At 46.6% G+C, this 17,187-nt stretch overlaps 1 protein-coding gene across 3 annotated transcripts in view; it reads left to right on the top strand.

Annotated features, from left to right (window-relative positions):
• The window catches only part of ERG (ETS transcription factor ERG), a 98,892-nt gene extending 85,803 nt beyond the window's left edge, over positions 1–13,089 (top strand). For all 3 annotated transcript variants that reach the window (XM_081300880.1, XM_081300879.1, XM_081300881.1), the window contains 4 exons: positions 3,805–3,873; positions 4,500–4,556; positions 5,183–5,230; positions 11,192–13,089. In XM_081300880.1, the coding sequence (XP_081157006.1) occupies positions 3,805–3,873; positions 4,500–4,556; positions 5,183–5,230; positions 11,192–11,712 (695 nt within the window). In that variant the 3' untranslated portion in view covers positions 11,713–13,089. The remainder of the gene's footprint in view (positions 1–3,804; positions 3,874–4,499; positions 4,557–5,182; positions 5,231–11,191) is intronic.
• Positions 13,090–17,187: the final 4,098 nt, after the last annotated feature.

Raw genomic sequence — 17,187 nt, 5'->3', positions numbered from 1 at the left:
TGAGCATCTGCATGTTATCAAAGGTGACTGAAGAGTGTGACCTGCACACACAGCCTTGATTTCTACTCTGAAGCTGCTGTTCTTTGGGAGTTTCTTGGGATCTTAAATCACCCCTGCAATGGCGCTCTCAGCTCAGTGCTGCTCAGTGTGACCAAGCACGGCGGGACAGTGCGCCAGCTCTCAGGTGCCGTGGAAAGCCTGCATCTTAGCAGATGGTTCCAGGTGTTCTTTGCTTCCCTATAGCTATACCAGAACCACAGAATTGTACACCTGGGCAAGAAGAGAATGCAAACAGGATTTTGGAAGACTTTAGGACGATCTGGAGGAAGACAAGAAAGATGAGCTTAATGGCCTGAGGGCTGACTCTCAATCCCTTCCACTAAACAGGAATTTATAGAATGATTCTGGGAAATAGCTCTCAGTCTTTCCAAGTTTGTCTTCCCCGTTGGCATCCAAGCATGTGGGAGAGGGCCAGTCTCCTCCTTTCCCATCCAGCCCTGCCAGGGGCCTCCACAGTGGCTTTGCAAACCGGGCTTGGATCCTGTGCAAGTGAGCTCTTCTGTGATCCTGGTTCTGGACTTTTAGTTGGCAGAAGTGACTGGGAGGCTGCTAGTGCACTCGGTATCAGTGAGCTGGGGGGAAGGAGAGTCGAGAACTTGGTGAGAACTCAGCCTTCCTGGGAAGGGCAGCCAGGACGTCCTGATTTGCTGATGTCTTGGGAAGATGCCGTGGGAAGGAGCCTCACCCAGAATCAGAAACTCATCCTGTTCCCAGGAAATGTACCCCTCCATCTCTCGGGTGTGGAGAAGCAGCACCCGCCAGGCTCCCTGGTGCCGTCACATTATTTCTTGTCTGGATCACGGTGTGTAGCACACTCTACAGTCACCCCAAGATGCCTGGGAAGTCGTTTTGATGAAGTTTAGCTTCTAAACCCTGTCTTGTGCAGGAGGAAGAGCACAACAAAGCCAGACGGCAGCCTTCCCACCCACGGAACCTGCCAGGCATTGGAGCAAAAGCCCTTGAAAGTGGAAGTTGAAGAGAAACGATGAGGGTGTTGAAATGGTCCCCCAAAACTAAGACGGACTGTATCCTTACCAAATCCCGTGCCTGCTGTGATTAAAAGACAAATGGCAGGCAGGACACGTGGGGCCGTCACTTTTTAGGGAACCAAGAGTGGAGCTACTCACCCTGGTGTGGCGCTAGAGCCATCACCCTGTGTCCCTCACACCAGCGGTTCCCAGGGTCAGCACTTCCCAGTGTCACGTCCCACAGGGGCAGCTCTGTGCCACAGCATGTGATCCGTATCTGACAAGGAAGGCCAGCCCAGAATGGCATGAAGGAAAACAAAAGGGAGCTTATCTGCCGTGCAGCGTGTTTATGGACACGTCCATCATGGCCCAGCGACGTCTCGAGCACTTGGCTGAGAGTTCGATGCTGTCTGGTGTGTTCAGGCCCCGGTTTATTATCTAGGGAGGAGAGGATGTGTTTATTCATCCTAAAAAGGACTTTTATGAATAAAGAGTTTGAAAATATTTTTGTAGTCATAGTTTGGTGCTTGATGTTTTTCCAGTCACACTTCATCTGCGAAGCTTTTGGGTTCGCAGTCGTGTCTGAGCTACCTACGGACGCCAGCGAGAGCTGAGGCACAGTCCCCCCGGCGCAGGGAGAAGCAGGCACTCTCGAGCTCACGGCCATCTTTGAAATTTGTAGTGGCACACTCCAGAGAGCATTCTGAAATCGTTACCTGCAAGAATGTGGAATCAAGAGGACCAGAGGAAATTCCCTAGTGGGGGCTTTCTCAAAACTCCAGTGTGCACCCAGGTCACCTGGAATCTTATTAAAATGCCAAATCTGACTCAGTAGGTCTGGAGTAAGATTAGACATTTCTAACTGACGCCCAAGTGCTGCTGATGTTGTTGGTCCATGGACCACAGTTTAAGAAACAAGGATCCAGGACATATTTCCATGGTATCTTGCTTTTTCATTTGGTAAATATGTGCCTGTCTGCTCATGAATTGGGGTAGATGATCCATTACTCGTAGAATCTTCTTTCTGAGACAATTCTCATATTGAGATTCTGGCTAACATTTTTTTTTTTTTTTTTAAGAATCTGTACAGTGCAAAATGCTCCTAGAGAGTTAGGTTGAAATTTAGTTGTAAATTGATAGTGGCTGCAAATGTAATTCCCACGTGCAATCCCAACTCCAGAAAAGTGAAACTCCGAGGAGCTGGGTGGGAAAAGCTGAAGGTCTCCTGCAAGACTGCCAGCCGAGAAGGAAAGTGAGCAACAGCAAGTTTAAAAAGAAAAATTATCTAACCCTTCAAAGCTCAGGAGGGTAGGGTTTCAGAGACCACCCCAGTCGCAATGCTTGGCCAAACAGACCAAATAAATTAAGGCAATCCTGTGTTGGATTTCACATCACATATCACTTCTATTCTCTTTGGGATATGAAAATAGGAAGAGACACATGCTCAGCAACTTGGTCAAGCTCTTTGAAGACTGACCCACCCCAATGCCATTTTTAAATTTGATTAAATGATTTGTTTAAAGAGAGGCTTAACGATGACGGCACTGCCTGCCCTCCACGTGAGATTTTTATAGCCATCTCCTGCTGTCTGGAAGGAGATCACCTGTTGGAATACCTGGCTATGGCTTTCGGTTGGCCCCAGGTGGACATTTGCATTGAACTGAGGCCATGGATCCAAGAAGCAGTTGTGAAATGACTCTGTAATCAGATTGCAAGGAGGAACAGCTTTGCATATGCATAGTGAGCGAGAGCTGGCATAATAATGTTTTTGAAATATATTTTTGAAAGAAACTTGAACTAACATAGAGTCTTGGTGCTCATTAATAGGACTCACACTGAGGAGGCAGAAACACAGTTATTAGATTTACTCTGCAAAGTGCAATGGAGGTTTATGGACAAGTGAGATCACCATACAAACACGAAGAAATCATGGAGTAAGATTAGACATTTCTAACTAACTCCCAAGTGCTGCTGATGTTGTCCGTGGACCACAGTTTAAGAAACAAGGATCCAGGACATATTTTCATTGACATGTCCTTAGCTCTGAAGGTCATCATTAATAGGCTGTGGGGCAATTGTGTAGTTCTTGTAATGTCCTCTAATTCATTTCATACAATTAATTTTAGAGACATTCTAAATTTGTTTGGAAAAGGGGAAAGAATGGACATTTGCCTAGAAACATAACTAGACCAGTTATGACTGGCAGTGTAAACAGATGGAAAAATGGGAGGAAACCGCGGGCGTCAACTCACAAATGTGAGGATCGAAGGTAGCAATGGTTCCTAGGGATGGGAAGGAGGAGTCCAGGTGCCTCTTGATGGATTTTGGTGCAGACCACAAACAAGAAGTGGGTGAATCAGCTAAGCTGGAGGGAGGGTCATCCAATAGGGGGTGGATTTGGGTCTGTCCAGGTTGGAAGCAGGACAAATTAGATGGTAAAAAACAAAAACAAAAAACAACTTTAACATGCTCTCGACCTCTGATTGGAGAAAAATGCTTCAGAAGAGTCAGCAAGCTCTGGAGGAATCTGCTAATAGGAATTTTCAGATAAACGGAAGAGAGAATGTATGATTTTGTATATTTTGTTATGTCAACAAAATATTCAAAAGTATAATTTGCACATAGAACCAAGATCTATGGCACATAGGTTGAATGCTGCTTTCTATTACTAGACTTTCTTATAAGCTATTTATTCTAATAAACATAAAATCTTTTAAAAAATCTGTTAGAAAAATTGCATTCATGGGTTTTTGAGTTCACTTTTTTGTCTTTCCAGATTTACCTTATGAGCCTCCCAGGAGATCAGCCTGGACCAGTCATGGCCACCCCACCCCTCAGTCAAAAGGTACAGAGTTGTCTCCCTCTGCCTTGATCTGCATGTCACCAGGTGTGTGTGACTGCTGATGGAGTAAATGACAATTTAATTAATCTGTGATTTTCAACAAGTGGTTGGCTTATTCCTTCGGCCACAAAGCACAACCAACTGTAAATGCTGTTTGGGTTAGACCTACCTTCAGAACAGAAAGGAGGGAATGAGGTGCGTGTTTGACAAGATGTCTGAGGATAGACCCAATGACTGGTGTTTTCCTTAATTTTGGCTCTGCCTCACTTTATTTTCCTGATGGTTTCTCTTTTATCTGTTTATTTTACAATATGAGTCATTTTTCTTTCCTATTTTGTAAACCATCTCAAATTCTTCCTTTTTTACTTTTGAAAGGAATAAGGTAGTCACAAAATTTTTAAATAATGGAAAATTTAAATCCTTCTTTTTGTTACAATGTCTTCATTTGATCTCATTGGAAAGGGAAATTTGTCCTCACTGTCAGTTGCTTCTTGTTAAAAGAGTCAGATTATTATCTTAATAATGAAAGTAATTGATGGAACCATTATGTAATCAATAACATCAAAGACGAGTGGCCAAACCAAACCTAAGTTATAGCCAGTCCTCTTTTTGTGTGTTTGAATTTCCAGCTGCTCAGCCGTCTCCTTCCACAGTGCCCAAAACTGAAGACCAACGTCCTCAACTAGGTATGTTTCAGGACTCCTCCAGATGGTCATAAGAGAAGACCCAGGCCCAGCAGGGAACATCTAAAACATGCCATCTTTGAAAAGAACTTAGTTTATGTCTCTCTTCTTTGCGACAGTTTCATATATAAACCAGAGGCCAAACACTCTGCCCACTCTTTTGGGATGACTTTGAGATTTTGCTGAAAAATGGGAAAAAAAAAATATTTGTGTCTTTGAGATCTGCAAATTCATTTAACTTTACTTCCTGTGCTGTGTGCACCAGGGCCAGGACGATTACACATGCCAGGTGGAAAAGCAGAGGAAGGTCGATGTGGCCCTGAGCTGAAATGGCCAGCCTGGGCACTCGGCACAAATTCATAGCCCTGTTCTGGTCCTGGGTTAGAGTGAGCTGTGGGCCAGGTTTGGGGAATCTGGGAATCCAAGTCCTGCTACTACCTAGGAAGCCTTTAGCAAGAAGCATCTCTGGGATTCCATGTGGCACCTCCTAAAGGAGATGGAGGCAGGTGCTTTGGGGACAGGGAACAATTTCAGTTCTGAAATACAGAAATCGGTTCTGTTAGCCCAAAGACTCAGGGTACCAAGTCACAGTGAGCCTTTGGATTTGACTTCTTCTCTTTCTGCTATAGATCCTTACCAGATTCTTGGACCAACAAGTAGCCGCCTTGCTAACCCAGGTGAGATATCTGATGATTTTGTTCTCACACATTGCTCTTCAGGTGGTGGCAAATGTGTACTGGTGAGAAATTCCTTCAACTGAACAAACTGTAGTCTCAGGTTTCACTGGATCATTTGCTTTAGGGGAAAAACAGGTCGGGGTATAAATTAAGATTATTAGTTTCAGCGAAGAGCATTGTGACCTAATCTAAGCTGTAACTTTTCTAGGGCTGTTGTAACAAGTACTATGGAGCAGGTGGCTTAATAACAGAAAGTATCACCCAGAGGCTGCAGGTCTGATGTCCACACGCATGGTGGCAGCCGCTGGGGGCTGTGAGGGAGGACCTGCCACAGGCCTCCCTCCCTCCTTCGATGTCTTTTTGTTGTATTTGTTGTTGTACCAGGGATTAAACTTGGGCCCTCGACCACTGAGCCACACCCCCAGCCCTACTTTGTATTTTATTTAGAGGCAGGGTCTCCCTGAGTTGCTTAGCACCTTGCCTTTGCTGAGGCTGGCTTTGAACTCACGATCCTCCTGCCCCAGCGTCCCGGAGCCTCTGGGATAACAGGCGTGTGCCACTGCATCCAGCTCCTATATCTCTTTTTATGATCTTCCTTCTTTATGTGTCTGTGTGTCCAAATTCCCCCTTTCTATAAGGACACAGTCACGTTGAAATAGGGCCTCCTCCAGTGACCTCACTTTAACTTAATGATCTCTGTAAAAAGAAAGGCTCTGGGGGTAAGACTGTGATGGGTGGATTTGGGTGACACACATTTCAGGTATAGGAATTAGGGTTGTGGGGCTAAGACTTTTGACACGTGAATTTGCGGGGGGGCGACACAATTCAATCCATCACACATGCAGATAAAATAACTCATCTTAATGACAACCACAAGACTTCAAATTAGGACCCTCTTCCATCCTCTGTTTCTGAATCTAAACACTAGAATAAGGTGTTTAAATGCCTCCTTGGTCCATTTGTAGCCAGCGCCTGGCTACAGCACATCACCTGTCCTCACGTTTCCGTGCCAACCTAATCGTCCTGTTTGTGTTCAGATCAGAACCAGCTGTGCAGGACCCCGGCTCCAGCCGTGCACTGCACCTGTGGGACGTTCTCAGCAGCAGTCAAGTGCGAGATGTCACAGGGCGAGTCCTAACTCTGAGGCAGAATGGGTTGGGACGCCAGCAAGTTCAGGTTCAGGTGGAGGCCTTTCCGGCTCAAGAATCCCTGCTTGGAGAACACCAGCAACGGGCTCTTTGACATGGAATTGTGGTTAGCACTAATTAATTCAACAAATGCCTTTTAAGCAGCTGAGTAGCTAGAGGGGACTGTTTCCTTTACTGCTTTAGCCTTGGTCTCAAACTAGGAGCTCAACCATGATTCCTAGAGTTCCTGAATGCCAGGAGTCAAGAGAGGCGGCCCTCCAGGCCAGAGCAGCAGGCTCCTTTCTCTAAGTGAGCGTCCAGCTGGTGGCCAGGTCTCCGCAGGGGTCCCTCCCCATCCCTCTGCTCAGCCTTCCATTTGCAACTGGCTCTTAACCATTTAAATAACAATAATGGCTGTGCTTTGAGAGGATTGTAATCAGTCATGCTCCGGAATGGATCTGGCAGCAATGTTCTAAGGACAGCTTAGAAAGACTGAGCGTGTGGAAGCTGAGCACTCTGGGAACGCTCACACCACCCTGTGAGACAGCAGTCCAGCAGCTCCCACAGATGCCCCCACAGGATGTACCATGCCTCTGAGCCCTTCTGTGCATCCTGCCAGTCCTGGGAGATTGTTATCTCCGGCCTACAAAAGAAGAGATAGAGGATCAGAGAAGTCAAGTAACTCTCCCTGAGTCACTCAGCCAAAAAGATGGGAGGCCTGCTTTGAAACCTGTCTCTAGTCTGTTTCTGGACCTGCACGCACTACCCGCAACTTGCTTAGCACCTTGCTTTTGCTGAGGCTTCTTGGGGAAGTCCTGCTGTTTGTCAGGGGATGAGAGTGTGTGCTCTTCCAGTGCAAGTTCACCAAGCTTCAGGGAGGGGACAGTCCTAGCAGGGCCTGAGGGACTGCGGAGGGGTGTGCAGAAGCCAGGCCAGAGAGCAATAGCTTGTGCAGGACTGAGCACGGCAGCCTGGGGCCTGGGTTCCAACCTCTGCCCACCGTGGGCAACAAAGTCAGTTCTGAGCTCCAATGTCCTGTGGCTCCATTGGGCTAATCTCATGATTCTATGGGCATTAAACTGTCACTTGTAAGGATTTAGGACAGTGCCTAGCACAGAGTAAGCTTTCAGAGGATCTCAGGAAGTTCTGAGAACACCAATATCTTAAGCATCAGAAGAGCCAGCAGAGCGCTGCTGGACAAATCCCCTTCCTCTTCAGTGAAGAGACACCTTTACTCACTCTGGTTTCCGGCCCAGACAATCTTAACGAGATTCCTGAACTGAGTTCATTCTTACAGTGACCTGCAAGGTGGGCCTACTGCTGTCCCACCCACTTTGCAGAAGAGACTGCTGAGGTGCGGAGAGCTGGGGAGTTCCCCGGAGTCCCATGAGCAGCAGAGCCAAGATTGAGCAGCCCAGGCCTGTACATGCTCACCTGCCGTCCAGCTCTAGAGCTCAGGGAAGGGGCTCCCGTGGGGACACCCCTGCCTCCATGCAGAGGGTCCAGCTGTGCTGTGCTTCTCTGTGCCGCCTCCACCTTCTATAAAAAGTGGTCCCAGACCACTGCCACCTTGGGGCATGCTGTTCGCTTTCTTTATGCCCTTGGTTCTGGTCAGCTGAGGGCTGTAGGCCTCAGTGGGACAGTATCCACCTGCAACACTCTGCCTCGCTGTGTTTTGGGGACTGTTTAGTGTCTTGCCCTTTTTGCTAAGTTTCTACTTCGTTGCTAGGATGTTCCTATTTTTCTTGACTTTTGGGAGACAGCTCTTCTCCCACCAGTGGAAGGGGTGGCCTTCCAAACTCCTAAAGCTACACTTCAACTCTTTCACCCTGTAGCTGGGTGGCACGTGCCACCTTTTCTCTGGCACATGCCAGTCTTTTCCCAACTCTGATATTTTTTAGTTTAGTGCCTGAGGACAGAACTGGTTCCTCCTTGCTGATGTTGGACAGAAGTCAGCAAGACAGGGTGAGAAGGGAGGTCTGGAGGGCTTTTTACCAGACAGGTGATTCTCCAGGTGGGTGGCAATGCTGTCACATGAAAAATCCTTTTATCTTTTTCCTTGTTGGCATAGCCAGTGTGTGACCCAAGCCACTTTTGGTTTTCTCTAAATGCTATTTTTTTTTAAAGAATTCTATTCCATATCACAAAATGCACCTCATCACACATCATTATTGTTTTAGCAGTAAAATAAGACTTATTAAGGTGCTTTTGAAATTTTTGAAATTCTGTGGCCAAGAGTAACAGTGACTTCTCACCTACCACTGTGTGTCCTTAAGAGTTCTCACACAGTGAGAGCCTTCGCGGCCTGCCCTGGAAATGCAAAGCATTTGGTTCACAGTGTTACATTTAGCAATTAATGAGGCTGATAGCGTGTTAAATTCTATGTTGTCACTCAACCTTGCACGGAGTTTTACATGTGTAGTTTAATTCTCAGGTTTGGAAGCTGCTGAATCTTGCTCCCCTATCTCTTGGTTCCACAGAGCCTTGGGGTGCTCCCAGGCCTGACCCCTGTGTCTTGCCAGTCAGTGGGTGAAGTGGCCTAGCAGGCCGTTGGCACGCCTGTCTGCCCAGCTTGAGTTTCCTGCCCTGGATGTAGTCCCCCACTCTTAGCTCCTCAGAGGCAGGAGAGGTATGAACCCACCATCCCCCACTGGTTCCCTCCCATCATGTTGGTGGGGGCAGTGAGTGAGGGACACATTTCTTAGAGGTGACGACAATGCTTGAACAGACACCAAGTGCTCTTTGAGCTGTGTAGGCAAATCTGTGGAGTTGCTCTATGGGAGCAAGTTGACACTGAATATTTATTTTCAAATAACTGTATATGTTTATAGTGAAGCATATGTTAGACTGTTAAATCAAACATCCATGGTTTTTCCTATTCCCAGGTCAACTATGGAATTCTTTTTTCAAGTTTTAATCCTTTGGTTACAATATATATACTAAAACCATATGGTTCTCTCATACCATTCTTTGTATTTTAAAAATGCATATTAATGAAATGTTGGAAGGAACACAACTTGATTGGGAACAGTTTGTATATGTAGTTCCGAAAAAGGAAAGACTTCCATTGCGATGAGCTACAAGCTGTTAATATGTTTCAAATGTACTGCAGGCTAAAGACCATCTTTTCCAGAATATACAGAATATATATATATATATATATATATATATATATATATATATATATATATATACACACACACACACACACACACACACACACACATATATTTAAAAGCTGACCTTTCTCACGATGCTATAGTAAGGATGAGTTCACAAACATCCACTTCCATGTAGCCAAAGTGGAAACAAGGATTTATGAGTTGCACAATTATATAGGGAGCCAGTGGGAAGAATTTATGGGGAAAAAAATTTATCATTGATTTTCACATGACATCAGTTCCCTGAGTAGTTGCCAGTTGAAGTTATTTTAATCATTTTATCACATCTATTGATCCTATTTATCATATTAAAGAAGGTAATTTTTTTTGGCATTAAGCCCAAGATAATTCTGTAGTGGGGTTTTGAGAAGACCCACCTCTCATCCATTTTAAAGCTTCTAAAGCCTGTGCCACACAGCTCAGCTTCTCTGGGCTCGTGATGGCTGTTGGTACTCACATCACCCCTCCTTGGGGAGCCGTGAGTGGACTTAAAGCACTGTAGCTTGGTGGTCAGAATGACAGGGCCAGGAATTTCTCTGATTTAAGAAAACCAAAGGCCATCTCTGTGTGCTTTTGATGGATGGAGAGAATCCCGACTTTGTCCTCGCAGCTGAGTGGCAGCGCTCTGGGCCGGTCTCCTTTGCTGCCCAGAAGGACTTGCCGCCGTGTAACATTGGGGGGTTTCTCTCGAGAACACTGCTTCACAGTCGGTGTGGCCAGCAGGGCCGCACGTGGATTTCCGTTGCCCTGTGCTGGCCTCTGTACTGGAAATGGGTGATCTGGTTTGAAATGGAGCCAACGTTTTTCTGAACTTCCTCATTTTGAGTGGGTTAATTCTGTGTTAGGAAAAGTTTTGACAGAATTGCTTTCTGGGCACCAGCAAAATGTTTTGTCAGAAATAACAGTGTTTACTTCCATTCTCTATTTTTTTCCATAAACATTTAGATGTTCATTTCCGAAATCTGACTTTTATTATTTCACTTGACCTAGCCAATATAAATAGTATTAAGTCATTATGACCATCCACAGAATGGCATTCTCTGCCTTAGAAAATAGGAAAAATTAGCTTTTCCATCACCCAAACACCAGGCTGACCTGGCTGCTCTCTGAAGGAAGTCAGAAATGGATGGAACCAACCTGAACTTGGCCCCATGTGAATTTCCTGCATTCCATAGGGGACTTGGATCTCTCAGATGAGCCTGAGAATGACCAAGGTCACCTTCCTAGGTGTCGAGCAGGGGATGAGGCTACTGGGCAAGTCATGGTCAAAGGCTGAGGAAGCAGCGTGGGGCAGCGTGGAGACTAAGGAGTTCCAGATTTCTTAAAGCCTCCTTGAATCTGGACCCTAGCTTCCACCTGGTCTTGTGGGAGTGGGGAGCAGACCTACAGTGTAGGTCCTTTCTTGAGGCCAAGGGCTGTCCCGTAGTTCCTGGGTCATTCTGACCAGGGGACACCTGGGGAGATGAGCAGCCCCTGTCCATCCAGGCCCTCTCTCTGGAGCAGTGGGTGACCACAGGACAAGAGCAGGAATACCCCAGCTGCTGAAGGATGGGGGAAGGCCTGGTCCAGGCCATCTGGGTGGCATGGGAAGAGTGCCAGCTGCGGCCCCGGGCCAGGTGCCCACAGCTCAGAGTCTGTTCTCACCGGCGCGTTCTGTCCTTCCTCCTCACTAGGTAGTGGCCAGATCCAGCTCTGGCAGTTTCTCCTGGAGCTCCTGTCTGACAGCTCCAACTCCAACTGCATCACCTGGGAAGGCACCAACGGGGAGTTCAAGATGACAGACCCCGACGAGGTGGCCCGGCGCTGGGGAGAGCGGAAAAGCAAACCCAACATGAACTACGATAAACTCAGCCGCGCCCTCCGTTACTACTACGACAAGAACATCATGACCAAGGTCCACGGGAAGCGCTATGCCTACAAGTTCGACTTCCACGGGATCGCCCAGGCCCTCCAGCCCCACCCGCCAGAATCCTCTCTGTACAAGTACCCCTCAGACCTCCCCTACATGGGCTCCTACCACGCCCACCCTCAGAAGATGAACTTTGTGGCGCCCCACCCTCCAGCCCTCCCAGTCACATCCTCCAGTTTCTTTGCTGCCCCAAACCCCTACTGGAATTCACCCACTGGGGGCATATACCCGAACACCAGGCTGCCCGCCGGCCACATGCCTTCCCACCTGGGCACTTACTACTAACCCCTCGATGGAGGCCTTTCCCAACAGTGTACAATCGCCGATCAATTGCCACAAACTCTGTCGGAGAACATGAATTAGAAGTGCCTCGAGCAGGAGGAAGAAGCTTGATGGGCTGGGGAAGGGAGCCAGGGAAGAGACCCAAAGACTCATGGCGGGAGGGAGTTACTAAAGTGTTACTACAGAAATAAGATGCTCAAAGTGTAATGCATATGGATGTAGGATCTGTGGACCAACCGTGATAAAGACATTGTGTGCAGCAAGCAGGAAGTCCTGAGGATAAGTGCCAAAGGAAGTGGCCTTAAGTAGTGTATGAACTGTAGAATAGAGCGTGGGATCCCGCTCATGCGACCCAGGTTTAAACTAAAGCAATAGAGATAACACAGTCTTGGCCTAACCTACCGTTTATAATGTCATTTTAAGGAAAACTACCTGTATTTAAAATAGAAACATATCAAAGCCAAAACAAGAAGACGAGAGAAACTGTGGCCCCGCAACAGACATTGCCGGGGCTCCTCGGCATTGCTGCGTCAGCTGGAATCTGATTCGTTCCATTTGATAGACAGCTGTCAGCTCTCTCAAACTGTGAAGACAACCCAAAGTTTCCATCTCCTTTACAGGATTGCAGGAACTATGAGCCAAATGGTGGAACTGCGGATGTGTATTGAGTGGGCGTGTTATGGTAGACAGAGGGCTGGAGGAGGAGGACGAGGAGGAAGCAGAGGAGGAGGAGAGGAGGAGTGGAAGAGACTTTTCAAGCAGCAAAGACTGGATTTAGGACACTTTTGGTGGAGAAAGATTATTCGTGGAGACCTGAGGTTTAATGCAGTCAGTGTTATACCAAACCCAGTGTTACCAGAAAGGACCCAGTGTAATGGAGGAAGGGGGAGTGGTAGAATTAAGAACCAAAACAGCCACCTCTTTGTTTGTCAAAAGAAAAATTTAACTGGAATTGTCTGATATTTAAAAGACACGTTCAGGACCTCAGCATTCTGTAGGGGCCTTGTGCCCCACAGGGTCAGGTAAGAGTTGGCCTCTGGCCACCACAATCAGATCTCAAAGGCATTTTGGGGAGGTGGGGGTCCAGTTTTCCTTTTCGAGTCGCGAACGCTGTGCGTTTGTCAGAATGAAGTATACAAGTCAATGTTTTTTTTTTTCCTTTTTATATAATAATTATATAACTTATGCATTTATACACTACGAGTTGATCTCGGCCAGCCAAAGACACACGACACACAAAAAAAGAGACAATCAATGATATAATGTGGCCTTGAACTTTAACTCTGTATGCTTAATGTTTACAATATGAAGTTATTAGTTCTTAGAATGCAGAATGTATGTAATAAAATAAGCTTGGCCTAGCATGGCAAATCAGATTTACACAGGAGTCTGCATCTGCACTTTTTTAGTGACGAAAGTTGCCTAATAGAAACTTGTGCTGAGTGTTGTGGGTTTTGTGTTACAATTTTACTTTGTCCAGGAACTGATGCCAGTGGGGGCCAAGCAGATAGGATGTTGGACAGGTGATGTGTACCCCTCCCGACCCTCTTGCCTCCACCTTGATTCTCAGCACCATCTGCAACAGAAGGGCCCAAAGCTTCACCATGAAACCTCCACATGTACACCTAGAAGGGAAAGAGGCCTCTAAAACTGAGGCTATAGTTGAGAAATTCCAGTGCAGCACTGGCCACAAATCACCCTAGTTTCTGCTGTGATCATAAAACATTTGCAGAATGGTGAACAAGCCACTTCTGTGAACAAAAGCTGTTGTTACCATTGGTCAGTGAATCATCATGGACAGCTGCAGTTTTTCACTTCAGGGTCAGCTTCTAAGTTTGCCATGTAGCTTCTTTTTGGGGTCCTCATCAACTAGACTAGTGCTCTGATCCTTCCATGCCAGAATAGTCAGGCACTGTGGTTTGTGATTCCCCAGCCCTGGGCCTGACCTTCCCAGCCCTCCTCTCACATCCTGTTTCTGTGATACAAACTCGATTTCTTTGAACACCTTCTCTTTGTGTCACAAGTGCGGCCCACCTTGGCCAAGGTGAAGGTGATTCTGGAGAGGAGAGGCAAGTCACCTGTAAAAAGGAGCAAGCCTGTGCACCTTCTCAGCCTGAATCAGTTTAAATTGGCCATTTTATAGCGGTTTTGGGGCTTGTTTTGTACTTTGTAATCCTTTTGCTATGATTAAACAAACTTGCCAAACCTCTGTGCTGTGCATATTTTGGCAATGGTCTTGAAACTCAGTAGGGTACGATTACCAAAGCTTCAGACATCCCTCATTATTTGGATGGAAAGGAGCCCAACCATCAATCATTCTGCAGCAGCTCGGGAAAGGCCCACAGAGGGCCTGCACCTCCTTAGGACACAATGAGGAAAAGCAGACAGTCCTAATGGAAAAGAGCATTCGTTTCTATTTTGGAATGCAAATGCAAGGCTCACCTACGTTCTGCATGTGTGAAATACAAGTTTGCTTGGCTAATCATTCAATTCTCCCTTTCAAGACTGTAATATGAGCAAAATAATAAAAACAAGACATGATTATCATATTCAATTCTAACAGATGTTTTAAGTTAGATTTCTCAAAACCCCTCCCTCAAATTCAGTTATTAGCCACAAGCGTGAGCAACTGGGATAATTTGAGGATAACATGATAATACTGAGTTCCCCCAAATAAATGATTCTTAAGTTGTCTTGAAATAATGGTGGTGCTCTGCTCCTGTCACGATCATATTCCAAAGCCCCCCTGGATCAATTTCATAATTACATGATCCTTCCCCTCTCTAGGCTTCTCCCCATTTCCTGGCTCCTCCTTGTTGATGATCACAGTTCCTGCACAACCCCACTCCTGCTGGCAGAGCTCTGTCTTCTCTTCTTGCCTTAAACAGTCTTTGGGGTTTCGTACTTGGAGAAATCCCCAAACCTCAGTCAAGGCCTCACCGTCACTCCCGTCTGATGCCCTTGTTACATTTGGTGTGGGTTGAGGATGAGTGTGACTTGTCAGGACTGGCTCGGCTGGTCCTCTGCTTCTTCCAAGTGCCTCTGCACAGTTGAAGTACCTGCCTGCTGGGTGCAAGGGCCTGGGGCAGCTACTCGGATTGCAGGTGCAGCACCAGTTGCTAATGCTTGTGAGCTGGGAATTGATGGGAAGCAGAAGATCATGGATGTCCTGTGGATCCCTGAACAGACCCTTCCCCTGCAGAGAGGGAACAGCCTAAGGTTTTAAAAACTTGGTTTAATTAGTCTGTTATCACTCCACCCAAATAAAATTATGACAGATGGAGAATAAGAAGTGCTTTGGATGGTTCAAAGGTATATCAAGTTCTGCACTTTAACTCTGATTTCAAAAATCTTGTCATTTTCCCATTAAATGAGCAATATTGGATATAGAAATCAGTATTCAAAATGGCCAGCACCTCTCTTTTGTAGTACCGCAGTGGTTTACACAGAGGAGCCTGGGCCAGTGTATCAGCAACACCTAGCACCTGTAAGGCAAGTGAATTTCCAGGAACTGACCAAAGCCTGCTGAAAGAGGTTCTAGGGTGGGGCCCACCATGGCATTAATAAACCTTATAAGTAATTCTGAGGCACACTGATGTTTGAGAACCCCTGTCTTGGAAGCAAAGAAAGCCTGAGTCTCCTCATGGAATGTTGAGTACGAAATCCAGGACTGTTTTTTTCTGTAGCCAAATTAAAACCAGCCACTAAGAAAACCATCTTACCCTGAAAGAGTTGTCTCAAGTAGTGCCACCTATGAGCAACTATCCTCACCAGTGCTGACTTCTCCCTGTGCAGTCAGCTGTTCATGGTGCACGACACAGAACCACACAATTGGCAGCTGACACAATGTACCATTACAGTTTCTAGGGACCAAGAGTCCAGGTGTGTGTGGGGTGGTTCAGTCCCATCAGGCTAAATCAAGGAATTAGCTGGGGGCTGTAAACTCACCAGAAGTTCAGGGTCCTTTCTGGTTCTTGGTGGAAATGAGTTCTCTGCCGTTGTAAGACTGAACTCCTATGTCCTTACTGGTCAGTCAGGGACTAGTCTTAATTTTTAGAGATCATCCAGGGTCCCTGCCACATGGCCTTGTCCACACAAGGTCATTTACTCACTCAAGGACAGAGGGAGACTCCTACTTTGAGTCTCTCTGACTGGTTGAGGGTTCACCTGATTAGGATAGACCCACCCAAGAAAATCATCTTTTATTTTTTTTTTAGTTTGTGAAATCCTTACTGCCATAGAATGTAACTTAATCACAGGATTCGTGGCTCATCATAATCACAGGGTCTGCTCACACTAGTGATACTAGGGATGGGATGATTTGCTTTGAAACAATAGAAATGAAGCCTAGCCAACCATTGTGAGTACACACAGGCAAAGCTTCAATTAGGGCTTCAGCTAGAGGGAGACAGCACTGACCGAGAGCCCAGGCTGCTCTCTGAACAAAGGGAGATGCAAGCTTCTGTTGTCTTACTGGAGTGGGCAAGAGTCCCTTAATCTCCCCTGGTCAATGGCGTAATTCTAAAAGATGTTTCTTGCTTGAGACCTGGACCAGCTGGTAGTCACTCTTGTTACTGGTGCCATCAATGTGCAGACTTCCTGGCCTTGTGGCTCCATCTGGGACCCGATGACAGGGCTGAAGGACTTTGGATGCTTGGGCTGCTGATGCTGCCGGAAAAGCATGGAGTGAAAGTAGAAGAAAACAGGTACCAGCTCCGTGGGCAGTCACCATGTCAGCATGAGCAGACTCCCACCCCAAAGGCAAGGCAGCAAAGGGGACAGACATGAGGACAGAGACCCCATTCATTCACCATCAGATTCTGTGGGCCCAAGTGAAGAGTCAGTGGTTTCAGCAAAAGGGGGCTTCAAGTCTCTGCAACCGGCCTCAGTCACTATGATTGTAACTCACCGTCAGAGGTGTCCTTTACAGCAAAGCCAGCAGGAGACTGCAGCACATTGTTCAAATGTGTGACTTCCAAAATTAATGACTTTTGAGTTGATTAAGTGAAGCTAGAAGGTTATTTAGAGTTTTCCCATAACAATTTGATCGTGTGAAAACCTTTTCTACTGGGTTTTATCAGGCTCTCACGTGGGTCTATTGAAAGGAGCTCAGGAGGAGAGAAGCAACACGCCCTGCTTCCCAGGCAACAGTCTCTGAGGCCTGAGGGGTCATTTCACTGTTCCAGCTTCTGCCCCTTCCATGGTGCTTCCTGTCTCTCAGGCATGTGGACAAGGGTGGGACTCTTGGGGGCCATATTAGAACTGAGCCTATACACCATGGGTATCCTGCCTGTCTTTATAGCATTTTGAAAGCCTTCTGGCCAACAAGTGTCCTTAATATGCACATTGTCTAGAAGACCAGCCACACTCACGCACCTTGCTGAAGTCCAGCGATCCATCCCTCCTTCTCCTGCAGGCAGGCAGTGTGGTTCTCCATCCGGTCTAATAGTTATAATCTGACGGATTTGAAGCTGTTCA

The sequence above is a fragment of the Spermophilus citellus genome, assembly GCF_964194105.1.
Source record: "Spermophilus citellus genome assembly, chromosome: 7".
Lineage (NCBI taxonomy): Eukaryota > Metazoa > Chordata > Mammalia > Rodentia > Sciuridae > Spermophilus > Spermophilus citellus.
Note: the sequence above shows the minus strand (reverse complement) of the source record. Positions and strands in the feature narration are given on the sequence as shown.